The following is a 20,595-nucleotide window of genomic DNA, read 5'->3' on the forward strand; positions in this document are numbered from 1 at the left end:
ATGGAGAAGTGTTCCTTTTCCCTGCAGCTCCCCTGGAATTGGTTATTGATTTCTTGATAATAGACATTCTTTCTGAAGTAAGATGGAATCTCAGTGTTTTAATTTGTATCTCTCAAATGACCCAGTGATGTTGAAAATTTTTTCATGTATGTTTGTGGTTTATACTTATTCATCTGAGAAATGTCTATTCATTTCAGATGCCCATTTATGAATTAAGTCATTAAATTTGAGAGAGTGTGGTTTTTCTTTTAGTTCTTTATATATTCTAGTTATTAATCCTGTGAGGAACACTTGGAGAAACTTTTTCCATTCTGTTGGATTGTTTCTCCATTCTGTCGGTGGTTTCTTTTACTGTGCAAAAGATTTTGATATGATGTGTTGTTGATTCATTGGAAGACTTCCTGTGTCATGGGGTTTTGTTCATAAAGTCTTTGCCTACATCACCATCTTCAAGACTTTTACCTATTTTTGTCTTCCAGCAGATTGTTTCTGTGTTAATATTTATATCTTTGATCCATTTCAATTTCAGTTTAGTGTATAGTAAGATACATGAGTCTGGGTTTAATCTTTGGCATGTGGGAAGCCAGTTGGTCTAGCATCATTTGTTAAAGAGGATATCTTTCTTCCGGTGAAGGTGTTTGAGTCCCTTGGTCAAAGATAAGATAACTTAGTGTGTCTGAAGTTGTTTCTGCATCTTCTATTCTGTCTCATGGATACTCAGATCTATGTTTTGATTGTTGTTGTTTTTTGTTTTTGCCATACCATAATGAATGGTTTCATCACAGTAGCTTTGTAGTACAATTTCAAATTAGGGATTTGATCCCCCCTGCTTTGCCTTTGTAGCTGAGAATTGCTTTTCCTATTCTAGGTATTTTCTGGTTCCCTATGAGTTTTAAGATTGTCTTTTATAGTTGTATGATGTATGCTATTGGTATTTTGATTGGAGTTTCATTAAATCTGTAGAACAGTTTTGGAAGTATGGCCATTTTCACTATATTGGTTTTTCCTACCCAAGAACAAGGGATATCTTTCTATTTTCTGATATCCTCTTCAATCTATCTTTCCATTTTCTGATATCTTCATTGATATTCTTTTGCATCATACTGTAGTTTTAAATGTGAAGGTCTTTTACTTCCTTCAGCAGATTGATTCTTAAGTATTTTATTATTCTTAATGTATTGTGAAAGCTGTTGTTTCCCTAATTTTTCTCTTAGTGAGTCTGTTATTTGTGGACAAGAATCCACAGTGATTTTTGATCACTGACTCTATATTCTGCTACTTACTATATTCAATTTATTAACTCTGGGAGTTTTTTGTTGGAGTTTTTGGGGTCTTATATGTAGAGAATCATGTCATCTGCAAATAATGATCATTTAACTTCTTCCTTCCCCTACCCTATTTCTTTTTATTTCTTTCTCTTGTCTATTTTCTCTGGCTAAGTTTTACTAGAACTATATTGAATAGGAATGGTGATAGTGGATATCTTTGTCTTGTTCCTGATTTTATAGCGGAAGCTTTCAATTTTTGATCATGTGGTATGATGCTGGGTGTTTATCATATACAAGTTTTATTAGATTGAGATAAAGGCCTTCTATTCAAATTTTCTGTAGGGTTTTTTTTTATTATGAATGAATACTGAACTTTGTTAAAAGCTTTTTCTGTGTCTATTAAGGTAATTATGTAATTTTTGTCCTAGTTCTATTACATTTTTTGATTTGGATATGTTGAATTATCCATGTTTCCCTGAAATGAATCCCACTTGATCATGGAATATGATCTTGATAATTTGCTGAATTTGTTTGCCAGTACCTTACTAAGGAATTTTGCATCTCTTCTTTAAAGAGACTGGCTTGCAGTTCTCTTTTTTGGTTGGACCCTTCTCTGGATTTAGTATCACGATAATGTGTGTTTCCAGGAATGAGTTTGTTGGTATTGTTTCCTTTTCAATTTCACTAAGGAATTTAAAGCATAATTTTATTAGCTCTTCGCTAAATTTCCTGTAGAATTTGGCAGTGACTTTGTCAGGGCCTGGGCTTTCTTTTGTTAGTAGTTTCTGTATTATTTCATTAACTTCATTGACGGATACTGAGTTATTTAGAATTTTTATATCTTCTTGATTCAGCTTTGGTAATTCATATCAAGGAATTTGTCTATTTCTTCTGAATTTCCCATTTTATTAGAATACAGCCTTTCAAAGTGTATATTAATAGCTTTTTAGAATTTTTTCAGGATCCATTGTGATTTTACCTTGTCGTTGCCAAGTGCATGTGTTTGAGTCTTTTCTTTTTTAATAGGGCTAGCTAAGGGTTTGTTAGTTTTACTTAATCTTTCAAAGATTAAACTTTTTGATTCATTATTTGTAGTTTTTTAGTCTCAGTTGGGTTAATTTCTAGCTCAGTCTTCATAATTTCCTTCCTTGCATGTGTTTTGTATTTAACATGTTCTTCTTATTTTAGAAACTTGAGTTTAAACATTAGGTTATTTGAGCTTGTTGTAATTTACCAATTTGAGAATTCATCTCCATAAAGTTCCCTCATGGGAGTATTTTATTGTGTCCCATAAGTCTGGTATGTTATATTGGCATTACCATTAATTGTAGAAACTTTTGATTTATTTTTTAATAATAGTCTGCCCAGGGAATTACAAATTCAAATGCTATATCAGGAACATGTTTCCTGCCATGCATGATGGTACATGCATGTAGTCTGTACTACTTGTGAGGCTGAGGTAGGAGGATTGCTGGAGTCCAGGAGTTCTTGGCTATAATATGCTATGCCCACATGTAGTATGCTATGTCTACAATGTTTGGCATTAATATGGTGACCTCCTGGGAATGGAGGACCACCAAGTTACCTAAGGAGGGGTGAACTGGGCCAGATTGCAAATGGAGCAGATCAAACTCCCATGCTGATCAAGAACACTTTTCATAAGGCTAGTGCGTCATTTCCACAATTTCTTGGTATTATTATAGAAGAAGTTGGACATTGCATTTTTAAACTTTTATTCTTTGAAAGAAAATAGTTAATTCAAATAGTTTTTTTAAAATATTTTAAATATGGCCCTGGCTCCATACTTCAAGGGTGCACTCCAGCTAGCTGCACAGGTCCAAAAGGAGCCAAGTACCACCCAGCCCTGGTGCCATTCATTGGAGGAACACCCCAGTGAACCTCACAGGATTTGGAAGAGCCAAGATCTGCCCAGCCCAGTGTAGTCCCCAGTCACTATCCATATAGTGTCCCAGGGAAAATTATGGTCCAGAAAAGACTCACCCAAAGATCCTCTACCATCAAGAAGGAGCATCATTTTTCTGTCACCCCAGGAACCTTGGCTCATAGAAAAGTGCCTGGCACACTCCTTTATACTACAGTAAGTCAGTCAGCATGAGAAGCACCTTTGACCCAATCAGCTCATCTGGAAAACTTAGGAAAATGATAAAATAATAGAGCAGAATGCAGTCTCAGACCTTCAGCCCACTGAGAACAAGCCCAGGAGACAATGAAATGGAAGACACTCAAAACTGCACAACTGAAAACTCTGAAATGATAGCAGCTGAAGTGAAAACAACTCTATGAGGCTATAGAGGAAATTAGATCAGGAATAATCTCTCAAGTAAAAAAAATGGCAACATTATGAAAGAAATGTTGAGCATATCTAAAGAAGATATAAATAAAAAAAGAGGAACATAAGAAAATAATGGAAATGTTGAATGAACACTATGGGAAAGAATTAGAGTGCATGAAATATATTCAAACAGGTATTCAGGAAATTAAAAATTCCGTTTAAAGTTGGGAAAATGACTTCAGTGAAGGTGAATATAGATTCTCAGACTTTGAAGACAAGAAGGGAGATAATGATCATGAAAAAAAATCTCTAAAAATAACAAAGAACCAGAAAACAACAGCTGCAAGATGATGTAAAGGAAAACAATATAGACTAATAGGTATAAATGAAAAAGCAGGAATCTATTCAGATGACATAAAAAGACGAGTTGCAGAAGTAATAGTAGAAAATTTTCCCACTATGAGAAAAGAATCTGACATACAGATACATAAATGAGGCATATACAACTCCCATTAGCCATAACCAAAATGAATCTACACCCAGACATATAATAATTAAGATCCCAGAAGGTCAGCACAAAAACAAAATACTAAAAGCTTTCAGAGAAAGGGAACAGATCACCTATCAAGGAAAGCCCATCAAAATCATGGCACATTTCTCAACACAAACCATCAAGTCATGAAGACCTTGGAGTGAGTATTTCCTGAAAGAAAACAACTTCCAGGCCAGGTTAACATACCCAGCAAAACTATCTTTCAAAACTCATGGAGAAATAAGATACTTCCATAACAAAGAAACCTGAAGAAATTCATGACCACCAAATCAACACTACTAAGAGTACTGAAAGACACCTTAGAAAGATAAAAATAATCACAATTCCAAGAACAACAGAAAGAAAAAACCAAGCAGCACAAGCACTGAAACAAAGAGAAAAAGAAGAGAACCAACAACAAGAATGTAATATGACAAACATAAGTCAATACATATCAGTCATAGCCATCAATGTAAATGGTCTCAACTCACCAATAAAAAGAAACAGTGGCAGAGTGCATTAAGAAACAAAATCCAGCAATACACTGTATGCAAAAAACACATTTAACTCAAAAGAAAATTAATAGACTGAAAATCAAAGGATGGAAAACAATATTCCATGTGACAGGAACCCAGAACAAAGCAGGAGGAGCTATTTTACTTGCAAATAATGTGAACTTCAAAACAAGAATGATGAAATAAGGTCACTACACACTTGTTCAGGGGAAACTTCAATAAGAGAAAAAAATAATAAATATATATGCACCAAATATGGGAGCACCCAACTATATCAAACAAATATTAATAAGCATGAAAAATCAAATGAGCAATAATACAATTTTAAGAGAGCACTTCAACCTTCCATTTTGTTAAAAAAAAAAAAGACCAACTAGATACAAAATCAACAAAGAAACAACAAAACTGAACAAAACTTGTGAACAAATGGACTTGGTAGATGTTTATAGGGTGTTCCACCTAACAACACAGAATACATACTCTTCTCAGCTGCACATGGGTCATTCTTTAAAATATACCATATACTTGTCCATTGAACATACTTAAATAAATTCAAAGGAATTGAAATTATCTATCTGTTCGTATTGCAGTGAAATTGGAAATTAATGACCAAGAAACCACAAACTCCATAAACACATGAAAATTAAATAACACTCTCCAAACAACTTTGAAAAAATAAATAAAATTGATAAACTCCTAGCCAATCTTAGCAAAAGGAGGAAAGAAAAAAAAACTCCATGCAAAAAGAAATGAAAAGGGTGAAATCACTGTGAATCCTGTGGAAATTCAGATCATCAATACCTATTTTGAAAATCTGTAGTCTTATAGAAAAAGATACACGAAATGGACAGATTCCTGGAAACATATGAATTACCAAAACAGGATCAATAAAATATAGAAATTCTGAATAACCCAATAGCAGTTAGCAGAATATTTAACACCAGTACTCCTTGGGCTCTTTAATGAAATTGAAAAGAAAGCAATCCTTCTAACTCATTCCTGGAAGATAATATTACTCTGATACCAAAACCAGAGAAAGACCCAACCAAAAAAGAAAACTATAAGCCAATCTCCCCAATGAATGTTCATGCAAAAATCCTCAATAAAATACTCCCAAACAGCATGGAGAAGATCATCAAGAAGACTGTATATCATGACCAAGTGGCATTCAGCCCAGGAATGCAGGGATGGTTCAACATATGTAAATCAGTAAACATAATATACTACATTAGCAGAGCCAAAGATGAAAATCAACAGATGCAGGAAAAGCTTTTGATAAAAATCCAACATTCATTTATGGAAAAAAAAAATCCTAGAGAAAAATCAGAATAGATGGCCTTACCTTAATCTGATAAAAGCCATTATGACAAACCAACAGCCAACATCATACTAAAAGGACAAAAACTGAAAGCTTTCACGCTAAAATCAGGAACAAGACAAGGAGGTACACTACCACCACTCTATTCAATATAGTTCTGGAAACATTAGCCAGAACAGTTTCACAAAAGAGAGAAATAAAAGGAGTAAAGATATGAAAGGAAGAAGTTAAATAATCATTATTTTCAAATGACATGATTCTGTACATAGAAGACACCCAAAACTCCACCAGCAGTCCTCTAGACTTGATAAGCAAATTCAACAATGTACCTCGATACAAAATCAACACTCAAAAGTCAATAGCATTCCTGTACAGAAACAAAAACTCACTGAGAAATTAGGGAAACCATATCCTACACAATAACATCCAAAAAACTGAAGTACTTAGGAATCAGTCTAACAAAGAAAGTAAACGTTTTACACACTGAAAATTACAGTAATCTGAAAAAAGAAATTGAAGAGTATTTCAGAAAATGGAAAGATATTCCTTGCTGATGGATAGGAAGAACCAACATTGTGAAAAAGACCATACTCCCAAAACTTTTATACAGATTTAATGCAGTCCTGAGCAAAATACCTTTATCTTGGAGCTAGGGATTTAGCTCAGGGCTACAAGCGTCTGCCTGGCAAGCATGAGGTCATGAGTTCAATCCCCAGTACCAAAAAAGAAAAAATACCATTATCATACCTCACAGATTTAGAAAAAAACCTTCTGAAAATTCTTCTGTAACCAGAAGAGACCTAGATTAGCAAAGATAATTCTGGGCAACAAAGACAAGGCAGGAGGCATCACATCTCTGATCTGAAATTATACCACAAAGCTTTTTTAATAAAATCAGCATGGTGCTGGCAAATAGACCTGAGAATCAGTGGAACAGAATAGAAGATACACACTCAACTACAGTCAGCCACCTTATCTCTGACAAAGGACCAAAGAAGTTCACTAGCAGAAAGCCTCTTTAATAGTACTAGAAAAATTGACTTTTCACATGCCAGTGACTTAAACTAGACATGTGTATCACCATGCACTAAACTAAAGTCAAAATGAATCAATGATCTAAATATTAAAACAGAAACAGTAAATGTACTGAAAAACAAAGTAGGTAGCAATCTCAAGGATGTAGGAATGGGCAGGGAGTTCATGAACAAAAGCCAACCTGCATGGGAAATACTTCAAAGAATCAACAAATGGGAGTTCTTCTTATTGAAAAGTTTTGCACATGCAAAGAAATTACTGACATGGTGAAAAGAAAACCTACATTTTGGGGAAATGTTTTTGCCAACTGTAACTCTGTCAGTGAACTTCTATATAGAACATACAAAGAATTGAAAATAAATCAGGCTGCCAAATTCAAAGACCCAATCCAAAAATGGGCATCTGAGATGAATACATGCTTCTCAAACGAAGAAATACAAATGTCAAATAAATGCATGAAAAAATGTTCATCATCACTGTTAATTCAAGAAATGCAAATTAACACTAAGATACCATCTCACTCCAGAAAGAATAGCCAACCTCAAGAAATCAATATATAACAAATGCTGGAGGGGCTGTCGGGAAAAAAAGATCCTTTCTACATTTTTGGTGGGAGGGTTGATTGGTAAAACCACTATGAAAATCAGTATGGAGATTCCTCACAAAACTAGGATTAGAGATTTCATTCCACTCAGCTATTCCACTTCGGGATGTTTTCCCAGAAGAGCTGAAAACATTATACCACAGCAATATATGTGCATCATATTTATAGCTTCACAATTTATAAAAGCTAGATCTTAGAAACCGCAGAATGGATAAAAAATGTATTTTTATAGAATGGAGTACTACTCAGCAATAAAGAAGGATAAACTTGAGGCTTTTATAGGTAAATAGATGCAACTTGAGACCATACTCATAAGTGAAATAAATCAGACTCACATGTGTAAACACCATATTATCTACGTAGTGTAAAAAATTGAAAGTAAATAAGATCCAAAAATTAAAAGATATAGTAAAAGGAAAGAAATTGCTCAAAGGGATATCATATTGTTTGATCAATCTTGCATGCTGATGTCTGGTAACGTGATAACAATATGTAATATAACAACCATTGTTAAAATCCTATCATCTTATTTTGAAATCCTGTACCACTATAATTTGTTATCATCATTTTGTTTTTGTTGTCATTTTTTGTTTGCTTGATTGCTATTTAAATTTTTGTGCTTTTTTTTCTCTTTAAAAAGAAAACATTTTGGCTCTTTTCATACAAAAGGAAAAAATTTAAATGCTTTCAAAGTGTATATTACTCTTGTTCCAATTATAGACTTTATATCAACATAGTTTTCTCTTAAAATTATCTATTACTCATATAAACTAATATTTCATCACCAATTCCTATGACCTTCGTCCAATTAATGCAATATTACTATTTCACTTTAGCATTCCTCCTGTGTATCATAATGGTCAACCATTTCCTTTGTTTCAAAGATTTTATTGCCAACAGACATTAGGAATCCTCAACCTATGAGTTAAAAGACTAAGTACTAAAAGAATATTGAGCCATATGAAATTGTCATTATTTTAAAATAATAATGGCAATTTCATATGGTTCAACATAATGACAATTTTTAAAGTCCCTAAAATACTGTGAGAACTCAGTCTACATTAGTTTTTACCTTGCATTCTCATCATTTTGATACCACTGTTACAAATTTATCTAACTACATATCTAAAGTATATATAACCTTTGGGCTTAAAAATGTCTATTGAAAATAGCTGAATACGAAATTTTTCTTGTTTCTTTAAATGTAAAATTAATGTAGTATATTCTGTGGAGCCATAGAGATGAAAAATGTAAAAATTTATCACTGTTCATTGATATCTATGCTTAACAAGCTACAAAAATTTTGGCAGGTATGACACTGTGTATAATTAATATTTATAAGCCTTCCTTTTCTCTCTCCTATTTACCAAATCTAACTGTTCTCTCCCCTCCCTCTCTCCCAGTGACGTTAGGAGAATTGGAGTCATACTCATTGGACACCAGAGACGAATAGTCAGCAGCATACAGACTTTACGTTTACATATGATGCACATACAGGAGAAAGGATTTCACGTATGAAAGTACTATAAACACCTGTGTTTTGTGCCTCAGCATTTCTAAAATGAAAGATATCCTCTCTACTGCCCTCTCCTCTGACTCTCCAAACATCGCTTCACAAAGCAGTCTCTTGTTCAGACTATGGCCGCACACCTTATGTTTATGCTTCCAACTTGGATTTTAAAACCATGCTACTACACAGGTCCTCTCTGAATAACCTGCAAATAAAACCCTGGCCCACTGCAGATTGTTGCTACACATGATAATAACTCAGCATGGATGTGTAACTTTGTACAGAAGTATTCAGGAGGTGTTCATGGACCTAAGGAATTTGTCCAAGTGTGGCATCCTTAATGATGTATGTAAAGTTTGATGGTAAATGAGATAGAATTAGTTGGATTTTCATGTTGTGTGATCAAGTAGCTGCCAAACTGACATGAATATTTATTTTTTAGATAGTTTTACTCAAGTCTATCTGTTGTATGGTTGCTTTAATACTTTGTCTATCGGTACCTGGTGTTAGAATGATTTACAGAAATGCAGGATTTTGTGTAATTATTCTTGTCAGGTATGACTCTGGTGAGAGGAGGGTTAATGGTGAGGGTGAGAGAGAAAAAATACTGTGATTTTAAATTTTCTAAGACTGGCTTTGTCTATGTTAAAATTAACCTTACATACATTACAGAGTAGATGTTACTTTACAGGCTTTTCCTCTCTGTTTCTTGTTTTGTTTTGTTTTACTATTTTGTTTCTCTACCATGTTATGAAACCACTCTTGGAATGACAAAGTATGTGACTGTTAATCCAAAGGCTTTCATAGAATGAAGCATGGAATAAACCTATTACTGTTCCCTTCATCCACTTTCATAAGCTTACAAAAGTAACTATCAAAACACTGAGAAAATTAGTTGATATTGTAGATTTGCTTTGAATAAAACATCTTTTAGCCTTAGATTTAAGGTGAAATTATTAATTAATTTAAACAGAATTTTATGATACCTATATGGTAACCCAAGAAAATAAACACTTTTGTCTAACTTATACCAGTATATTTTGAAAGTTTAAGAATTCTTATGTTTGGATTGCAAAAATAAGTTGCAGAAACATGCTGAGCTCTTTTACAAAGCGCCTAAGAAATAAGTATGAATACTTCAAACAGGATATAAACAGAGCTTTCAGTTCAGCATGTGTGTGCACGTGTGTGTGTTGGTGTATGTGTGCTTATGTTAACCAGCTCCATATTACAGTGTTGTAAAAAAGTGAACACAGCTAAGGTATGTTTTTGTCCTAATCTTTTCAGAGGCTTGTAACAAAAAGGGAACTATATTTCTCAGTGAATTAAGCACAGTCAGCTTGTCAAAATAGTGCTGTCTTACGAACAAAATCATTTATAAAATCAGCTGCTTCTTGTGAAAGTACAAAAAACACCAACTGCCATGCTAGGTGGGAAAATAAGGAAAATGTGTTAAGGGAGGCAAAAATGCAGCGCAAGACGTCTGCAGATGTTAAACATTTCTTTTTTATTTACTCTCAGAGACAAAGGTACCGTATCCACAATCTTAATTCGTATCTAAATTACACGTTTTGTTGAAAATAGTTTTCTTTCTGTTTTTCCCTTAAGATTTTGTTGACAGCATTTTACTAGACCCTTCCATGTATTTTATCATGCAAATTTATCTCCTTTTTTCTAGCACCACTTAATTTTTCTTGTTTCAAAAAAGATGAATAGAGCTAGAAAGAAGGTTTTAGAGTATTCCTTCAGTATACTATAAAAGAAAAAAGGGAGACATCATTCACTTTTTAAGTAAGTGTGTCAGAAACTGCTAGCAACTTTTTTTTGTAGCCATCAGCTTGCATGGTCACACACCACTCGTAGACTATATGCAGTTTGCTTGATATATTTACCCAAATCTGGATACATTTAAAGTAAATATAAAATTTTCATATTTATCTGTCTTTAAATATATACTAAATTAAAACATGTAAGAGATTAAATTTATTAATTATATATTTATTTTTATAAAACAACAAAAAGTTATTTAGAAAATAAGAGAATAATATCGTCTTCCATAGGACTCTTGTCGGCAACATCTGTATACCTTGATGAAATAACTTGTATTAAAGTATTTAAACTTCTATGGGGTGGACATTCAGTGATTATAATATTCAAGAGCACTTTTAAGAATATTTTTCCTGAGTAGATGTGCTGCTGATGCTTGTTAATCATAGCTATTCTATCGACTGAAGCAGGAAGATCAGAAGTTCAACGCCAGTCTGAGCAACTCTGTCTCAAAATTTAAAAATAAAGGTATGTAGCTCAGTGTTCCCTGAGTTGAATCCCCAGTAACACACACACACACACACACACACACACACACACAGGTTTTCTGTTTTCTTAAAAACTTCAGTACTTTCCAACTTCTAGTGAAGTTGTAATTTTTTTTTTTTTTTTTTTTTTGGATATCACAAAACTCTCTTTCCTCTCTGCCTCTCCCCCTCCTCAGAATTTCTTTTAAATTTCATTTATGATTTATAAAACTTAAACATGATTATAAATGTAATTTCGAATTTCACCCTGGTCAAAGTACAGTTAAAACGTGTACAAAATTTAAGAGAAACAATATGAGAATATTTCTTTATGCCTACCAATTAAAGGACCCCATGATCCTATTGGTATTAAAATGTATAGAAACATTAAATAAAATGCCAAATTAATTTGTAAATTTTACATGAAACATTTTAAGATTTACTGATATATATAATTAGTAATTAAATATTTTAATATGCATAAGTATAAAATTTTAAATACTCAAAAAATTAGTAACACCTATAAATCACAAGTCATCACAATTAATCTTAGATAACTAAAATATGCATATATATTTATATATCAGCTTTTTAAGTATCTTTATAGGATCTTATAGAAATAATATTGAATGAATTGTTACATTTCATCCAAGTACATTTTCAAAAGGTATTTTTATCTAATAAATTTCTGTTCTAAAAAGTAGTCAGGTAAATTTCCTTATCTCAAGATGTTAATCTGTGTCTTTTACTATTCCTTTATTAAATTTTCTGGAGCTTTCTTTTTCAGCCTCTCTGTTCTTTTTAATTCACCAGCTTATCATTTGTCCCTTTTTCAGTTTTTATTACTATGCCCTGTCAACATAAGAAAGCACAGCAAATCTAAAAAGAGCTCCTTGATCATCTTATAAGAAGCTAAAGGACAGAGATGGTCACAAATAGTATACTTTTAATATGATGGATTTATACATGAGACCACTTGTATTCACAGAGGGTGTGGATTCTGGCTTTGCCTTAACTGAAAATTACGTATTTTGTAAAATAATTTAACATTGATGATGATGATTATTTTCTAAAGCTTTAGCTAAGCAAGTTTAACATTAATTTTAAATCAGTGTTCTAAGAAACAATAGTTGTTATTCCATCTCACAGTGTCTGCCTTTATATAAAAAAGAGAATTGTGGTAAATATATCACATCTTCTACTGTTATTACCTTAACATTCCAGGGTCACTTCACAAAATAGAAGAAACTCATATTAATGTTTACTCAAAAAGTATTTTTTTGCTTTTTAAATGAAGATTGTAGAGCACATAGCTCAGTGGCACAGCACCTCCCTGACAAGTGCAAGGTCCTGAGTTCCATTCCAGGCACCAATAAATAACTAAATAAATGAAGACTCTAAAAGGTGGAGAACAGTGGGTAAACTGGTGATATTGTTTCATCAAAATAGCATGTACTGAAGTTAATTAACTTCTCATTTTTATGATCAACATTTCCAAAATTTGTTTCAAAATCTATAGTGTTCAATTTAAATTGTTACCTCATGTTTAAAAAAACAACAAAAACCTAGATGAAGAGAGAATGAAAATTAGTCTCACTAGTAATATTGAAACTGTGTTTTAAGAGTGGGGATTTCATAAATAAATCCACTTATAATTGCTAAAATATACACCACTATATAAAATTAGAAGAAACCTCATGAAAATTGTTGGTAAAAATATTTATTTTAAATATTCAAGCAATCATAAGTCTTAATATTACTGTACTTCTAATCCTTCTCACTTTGAAAATATACATGACAAATTTTTGCTAAAATATACATCACATATTGAACTGCCAAAATACTTCACATACATATTTATGAATTACCATATTGTTGAGCTTTTGTCTTCTATTATTCAATTAAAACCATTATGTATAAAATGTAGAAAAGCATACTGACTTGAAAGGATTCTTTTAGCATCAATATATGCTTTTAAATAGTTATATAAATTTTACACATAATAAATATTTTAAAAATATGGTACTTATGTACTACTTTTATGTGATAGCTTTTGATGTCTTAGTGGTTAAATTCTTTCAAAGAAATTGCCTTCCCTTTCCAGTTTTTTAAATATTTGAAAAAGGGCCGCTTCATATTTTATATTTCTATGCAGTCTCATAATGCTTGTAACTTGCCAGTTCTCAAAGAATAAATGCCATAACATAGTGGCTAGAAGGTATTCTTTTTCAAGTCATTCTTCCCTTTTAACTAACACTAGTCTGACACTCCATAAAGTCTATTAGGGAAAGGTAAATTCTTTTACTTTCGTATGAATGGAAACATTAAAAAAATCCTCCCGTGCACTCTGCAAATTCAAAATAGTAAGTTAATTTACTGCTTTCCATTTATTCAGTGCTTATAATTTTACTAAATGGGATGCTTCAAACAAGAGTAGGAAACCATTCCATTTTTATGTAAATTGCTTATTTTCTACAGTCTCTAAAATTCCTTGGAGAAATCAAAACATTTGCTTTCCCTTCTTTACAACCATGACCACTTTGCATTAAAGGCAAAAGTTGAACACAATCTAATATAAACTACAAAAATTATCTGACCAAGCCTCATTATCAACCTCTTTATACTGTGTAACAAATACAATAACCACAAAAGACATGTCTATTTACTGGGCTAAAATTATAACCCCTAAATTTTAAAATAAATATATTTACTGATATGTTAACTTAGTTTTAAAAAGTATTTTTCTGTAAATCTCTTCACACAACTAATGTTTATTAAACACTACCACATACACACTAGTGTCCTCTTTGAAACACTAAGGATACGTGGTGATCAAGGCAAGCAATGTTGCTGCTTCACAGAACTGACTCTCTAGTAATAAAAACACTCAAAGAAATAGTAATGTGTTGCACTGATTAAATTAATGTTACATAGCATGACTGCAACTCTTTCATATTGGGAGTGAAGGGAAGTCTCTGAAGACACAGTATTTAACCTGATACCTTAAAAACATGAAGAAAATGGCCATGGGAAAATCTACAGTGAGAATCTTCTGGACAGAAATAGTAGTTAACGTATAGTTAGTTTGAAGTGTTTGAGAGCAGACAGAAGAGTGGTATATATTCATGAGGCAATGGAGGAGGCAAAAAGGAATGGGGTAGGATTATATGATGCTTCTGGAATAGTTAACAGGATTAAGTGCTTTTAAGAATTTAACATTAGAGCAAAAAAAAAAAAAATGACCAATCTTGTAAGAGCAGTCTCTTTCAAAGCCTTAAAGTAGACAATGTCTATGAAACAGTGAAATCAAATCATGACTGAAGTGGACTAACAAGAAATGTGAGAAAGGAAAGCAAAGTCAGGATATATAAACAAGTATTTCAAGCTGTTCTGTTGAAAAAGGAGCAAGATAAATAGGACAGGAGCTGAAGATGTGGAGTCGAGAGAATTTTAAGGAGTTTTACTGTTAATTTCTTCATTTAGAATAAAAAATGCAAAAGATATTTATATATTAACGAAATGATCTAGCAAAGGAAAAATGATTATACATAAGAGAAATAATTAGAGCAAAGGTCTAGAGAAGTAGAAGGGTTAAGCATTAGAGCCTATGGAGGGAGGGCAGTTTTTGATGAGAGCCTGACTCCAGAGAGAGGAGACAGAGTGTATAATACGCAGATATATTCATTGTTAAAAAAAAAAAGATGTTGTTATGAGAGTAGTTTAATTTCATCAAGCAAAGTCAATAAAGGAGTGGAAAGGAAGTATGTGTTAGAAGAAAGATACATAAGCAGTTGGAATATATACACATATATGTGTATATATATACATACATATAATATATAATGGATACTCGTGTGATACAATAGGAAAAAAACTTTATTTCAAAGGCAACTTTTTATTAAATATTTTTGAGGCCTCTTACTTGAAGATCTGAAATTTTGTTGTCCAAGGACTTTGACAAAAGTCCTCTTTTCCATAAGATAGAAACTAAATAAGGTCCTCTCAATGTCAGATTTTTCTTATATTTTATCATTTATTTATCTTCATTAGAATGACAGAAACATTTTGTAGCTATTCTAATTCAAACCCTATAAATAATAAATTAGTTTAATCCTGAGATATGTATATTCAACCTGTCTCAAATATTATTTCAGAGAGTAATGAGCTCCCATCTGAATGTTTTAAAAAGACAAACATGCACTAATCTTTTAATAAAACTTTGGGGTTTTTTGTACGAAAAATGTCAAAACTTTCTGTCGTTTATCATTTAGGAGAAACACATGGGCAAGATGACTGTTTTGTTCATAGTGCCCTTCTCTACACTAATAGGAAGAATGTGATCCTATAATAGTGCTTGCTGAGTTATTTCTGGATATACCGTATGTAATTCACTATGCAGGAACTTAAATATACATATTTATTCTTTGGACTTGATGTGAAATTATATTGTGAATTATGGAATAAGTTTGTTCTTCATTATTTTGCACTTCTATCATAGCCAAAAACATAAAGATATATGTGTGTATATATATATATATATATATATATATATGTGTGTGTGTGTGTGTGTACTTAATGAAACACTTTATATATTTAAATGGTCATATCAAATTTTAAATGGCCATTTGAAATTTTAGATAATTTCAACAGTTGCAGTGTACACAAAATAAGGTATAAAAAGTTTAATTTAATACTAAATTGCATATTTCTATAAAATGTCTGGGTAAGATTTGTCTAGGTTGAGAAATTTAATCCCTCAGAGCTATATTTAATTAATAAAAACCGCAGCTGAAAATGTTTTTCCTTTCTACACTTTTTTAAACTATGTCTTTATAACTTGACATGAACCCATTTATCATTAGTTAAGGATCTGGCAGTATATTCATCTACTCTTACAAAAGAGAAGGGGGGAATATCTGTGAGAAGAAAGAAGTGCAGCCCTACACTTTTTTTTCAGTGATATCACCATTTAGAGCTTCAATATACACTTTCCACTTAGATTCCTTACATAGCCTGTGTTATTTTTCCTGGTTATCACAATATGGTACAGAGATTAACACAAAAAGGATGTTCATTGAACTGTAATCCTACTTATTACCTACTTTACTGTTAGCAGTGAAGTAGTCCAGATTTATTTAAAAGTAGTACCATTTTATCTTATAAAATATCTACTATAATATGTAAATTTCCATGTAAATTTTCACGTGCTGGCATGCTTACAACTTAATAATGTTACAGAATGCTCAGCTCTCAGTATGAGAGATTGTGGTGAATTGCATTACATATGTCATCTAATTGCTGAAAGAATATGGTGTTTAGCAAAACTACCTGCTGAGCAACATAATAAGATTTTTGTACAAAGTACAAATTACTAATTATTGTATTTTATTTTTCTATTATTTCCTAAGAGGCATTATCAGGGTCTTACAGATGTAGTAAGCCTGTTTATTAAAATATCTATTAGTAAATAAAAGTTACAGTTCTGGTGGTTGAATCTGACTCTTGTATTAATGTATATTTTATGTAGTTTATTTTTAGTCTATGAAATATAAATCCTTGTTAGAACTTTAGTAATTCCAGATTTAAATCATAGTTGTAATTTTAAAATAACTAATGAAATTAAGAGCTAGACATGAGTTCATATAAATCACTATAAGTAAGTGGTAAAGATTTTTATAGTGATTTTATACTAGCAAAACATTTTGCAAGATTCAAATGAATTAAATAGTTCAGAGTAGAGGCAATAGTGTACACAAATAACAGATGATAAAAGACATGATGCCCAGTATTCGACCCTTCAACACAAGCATCAGTGCTCACTTAAAATTTCAATAAATTATAAATCGGAAATTTTTTATATTCTTTTAAAAGTTGCTGATAACAAAATACATTAAGAGATCTTGAAATAATCAGAGTGGTACAGCATTCAACTTATCTCGCTTTTCCTGTTATGGATCCAAAACCAGAATGAAATTGAAACTAGTGAAAAGTACTTCAAATTCTCTTGCATACATATCTTAAGTAGCTTTAAGAAAAATCACATACCATTTTGAAAACATTATTCTCATAATAAAATGGAATCAAACTAAATTCTTACATCAAGGGCTGGGGTTATGGGAGTATAGCTCAGTTGTGTGGTGCCTACCAGATAAGCGTGAAGCCCTAAATTCAAATTTCCATTTAAAATATTTCCATCAAGTGGAATTACTTTTTGCTAATCTCTGTCTATTCTTGAGAGCACTTTCAATTGACAAAGCACCAAAACAGTGGATTCAAACCATTGAAACATTTTTTTATGGTGGATGTTTTTAAGACTGATATTTGCTGAATTATTGAGTAGACTATGAGTTTCATAACAACTATTTCATCTCTAATAATAATCAGCCATGACATCAACTACCCTTACATAAAGTAACTACTTGCTTTTCTGTTGTTGTCGTCAAAGAATTAACAGTATGCCTAAATTGGATGCCAGATTCACCTACACCTCCCACAGTTTTTGTTTGTTTGTTTTTGTTTTGTTTTGATATGGGGATCTATCTTGGGACCTCATGCTTGCCAGGCAGGCACTTGTGCCGCTGAGTTAAATCCCCAGCTCCTACCTCCTGCTTTCAACAAATGTTTTGTACTAGATTAAAGTAAATGAACTCAACCTAAAGGAAAAAATATAGGAAACAGGAAAAATTAAGTCGGTCCTAGAAAGTTTTCTGGAATGTTAGATCTCCGCCTGTCTCTCATCACCTGTGTGCTAATGATGTACACTTGTTATCTCTTTAATCCTAAAAGGCACTAGATGAAATAGTATTTTTCTGAAGGTGAGGAAGCTAAAGTACAGCTAGGGCTTAACCGACCACACAGTAGAGTGTATTTTCATCCCCCACGTAAAAGACGATGTTTAAATGTCAATAATTTGGATATGCAACAACAGGTGGCGCCCGTTTTGATTTTGCCTTGAAACAGAGTTACAGCCCAGAAACACACTTTTTTTTTTCATTGCAACAATAATTACGCTTGGAAATTTGGAAATACAACAAAAGAAAACACCTCAGAATCATACACGTACCTCATACCTTCCCATCATCATTTTGACAGAATTCTCTCCACTTCCTTTTTTTGGCCTCTTAGCCTATTTAATAAACCCAATTTATTAATGGGCCGAAGAACAGGTAAGGAAATAAACATTTTTGTTTCCAGGTGGAAAGAAAAAATAAAATTCCATACTCACAGGTAACAAAAGAAATGAAATGTCTTTAAGGAATGTTTAAAATCATAAAAGCAGTTCTTTGAGATATAAGGCTGTGTGTCTGGACGAATAATAAGGTTCGCAAATAATGCTAGATCATTAAAATGACTGCATTTAGTCTGTTCATTAGAACAGTAAAATATATGGGGCAAATTGTACGACTACAGATTTTCAAATTGAGGCTCATTTGTAATTACTACTGTAAAACCCGAGTGCAACTTAAGAACATGGCTAACTTTATTACTAATGCTTACCCTGACCATCAGTCGATTTGATACTGGGGACAGTAATCAATCACAAGTGATTATACCAGGCAGAAATCTCGGGGTGAGACCAAACATTAAGAACAAGGAGTTTAGGTACACTTCTTTTGCCAAAGAGTATGTATTTCCCTTGTTTAAAATAATAATAATAATTCATTGACAGAAATTGCACAACTTTCTAGACCAGTTTCTCGCCCCTCTCCACCTGTTCACATCTTTTCGTCGCCAGGACGCAGGCAGTCTCCCAGCGAACCCCGGTAGGGTGGCGTAATGCGCAGCGGGGCAGCTGCCACACACGTATTGCCCCAGTGAGCACCGACGTTTTCTGCAGTCGCTGTCACCACGTTGAGCCCGCGCTCCGCACCTACACTAGGACTCCGCACTCTTAGCTCAACATACGGGCAGTGCTCTAGGAGAGGCCTAGCAACCTAGGAAAACCGTGGTGAGAGACCTTCTGGCGGCGAAGGCAGGCGCAGACGCTACCCAGCAGGCTGTGCGAGCCCCTACAACTCCCATCATGCTCCGCGGGTGACTGCGGAAATCCTAGCAGAATAATCGGTAACTCGTCACCTCTGCTCATATTCATCTTAACAGAGTTCCTTGGAGTGTCCATGGGTTTTGTTTCCAGAGCCTTTCAACCCCAGAAGCAAAAGCGCAATAGCCGAATAGCTAAAATTCCCGAAGAAGCGTGGCTTCTGGACCGGAAGACGTTCGTGTTGCCAAGGAAACCCCGCGCGCTAAGGCGCCTGCTCCGCAACTGATGCTCAAGAGGAGACTGAAGCCGCCAGTTCCCCTAGCTTGTGGAGGCGACTCTGCGCTGGACAAGGAATCTTTCCTATGGAGGCGTAGAGAAAAAGGCTGAAGCACCAGATTTCCATCCCACAGGCGGGTAAGAATGAGTGACTCCGTTCCGATTCCTCATAAACTTCGGGGCCCTGTACTAGCCTAGCCTCATAGTTCAGGTATGACTCTTTCCTCCAGTTTTATAGAAGTGGCCTTCTCCTCGTCAGTTTTAGAATTCCTTTTTATCTTTCCTACGTTTTGAACTCCACGCGACTAGTTGTTTCTAATGTGAGAAAAGTGGAAAAAGAAAAGTGAACTTACGTGGTGAGTACCAGGGACTCTTAACAGATGTATCGAACTGTTGTGGTTGGTTGGTTGGTTGATTTTAACAGTGCCCAATTTGGGCCTTTTTATGTGAAGTATGAAAAAGTGTATAATTCAGATTTCATTATGGGAAACTGAATAATGTTCACGTAGAGTAGAAAGAGTGTACACCCCTTCACTAGAAAAGCACGTTTAAAGTTTACAAAGTATCTTTCATGGGTGTTCTTTCTGTTCCCATCTCTGTGTGCAGTTTAGCTTTCTGGCTTGCAGCTCTAGATAGTACTCTAATTCTTCCGAGCTTTTCTGGCAACGTGTAGGAAGCTGATTATCAGAGCAGACTAGAAAATTTGGCTGGAGCGTAAATGAGCAACTAAAAAGATAGGTTGGGTTGAGAGTTCGAACAACTTAAAGCTATGCCTTAGAGCTCCTTGAGGAGCACAGTCAACTCGGAGAGTCCACACAACTAGTGGCAGGTTTAGTACTCAAACCAGTGTAATCTTGATTCAAGTACAGGAGTTGTGGATTATAGAAAATTTACCTCAGGTAAGTAGTAAAAATTCTGTCAATATTATGCAGTACAGAAAGGAAGATTTTAAGCTGCAGGTGTATTTTG

At 33.5% G+C, this 20,595-nt stretch overlaps 2 protein-coding genes across 12 annotated transcripts in view; both read left to right on the plus strand.

Annotated features, from left to right (window-relative positions):
- The window catches only part of Epha6 (EPH receptor A6), an 806,211-nt gene extending 789,348 nt beyond the window's left edge, over positions 1 to 16,863 (plus strand). For all 9 annotated transcript variants that reach the window (XM_063224791.1, XM_063224793.1, XM_063224792.1 and 6 more), the window contains one exon: positions 8,969 to 16,863. In XM_063224791.1, the coding sequence (XP_063080861.1) occupies positions 8,969 to 9,083 (115 nt within the window). In that variant the 3' untranslated portion in view covers positions 9,084 to 16,863. The remainder of the gene's footprint in view (positions 1 to 8,968) is intronic.
- Positions 16,864 to 19,097: 2,234 nt separating this feature from the next.
- The window catches only part of Arl6 (ADP ribosylation factor like GTPase 6), a 32,141-nt gene continuing 30,643 nt past the window's right edge, over positions 19,098 to 20,595 (plus strand). For 2 of the 3 annotated variants that reach the window (XR_010039389.1, XM_063224802.1), the window contains exon 1: positions 19,098 to 19,764. The gene's annotated coding sequence lies outside the window, so the exon portion shown is untranslated. The remainder of the gene's footprint in view (positions 19,765 to 20,595) is intronic. The other variant, XM_003463306.5, reaches the window with a different exon arrangement.

This window comes from Cavia porcellus, unplaced genomic scaffold, assembly GCF_034190915.1.
Source record: "Cavia porcellus strain 051 isolate PalLab524CR breed Dunkin Hartley unplaced genomic scaffold, mCavPor4.1 scaffold_15, whole genome shotgun sequence".
Lineage (NCBI taxonomy): Eukaryota > Metazoa > Chordata > Mammalia > Rodentia > Caviidae > Cavia > Cavia porcellus.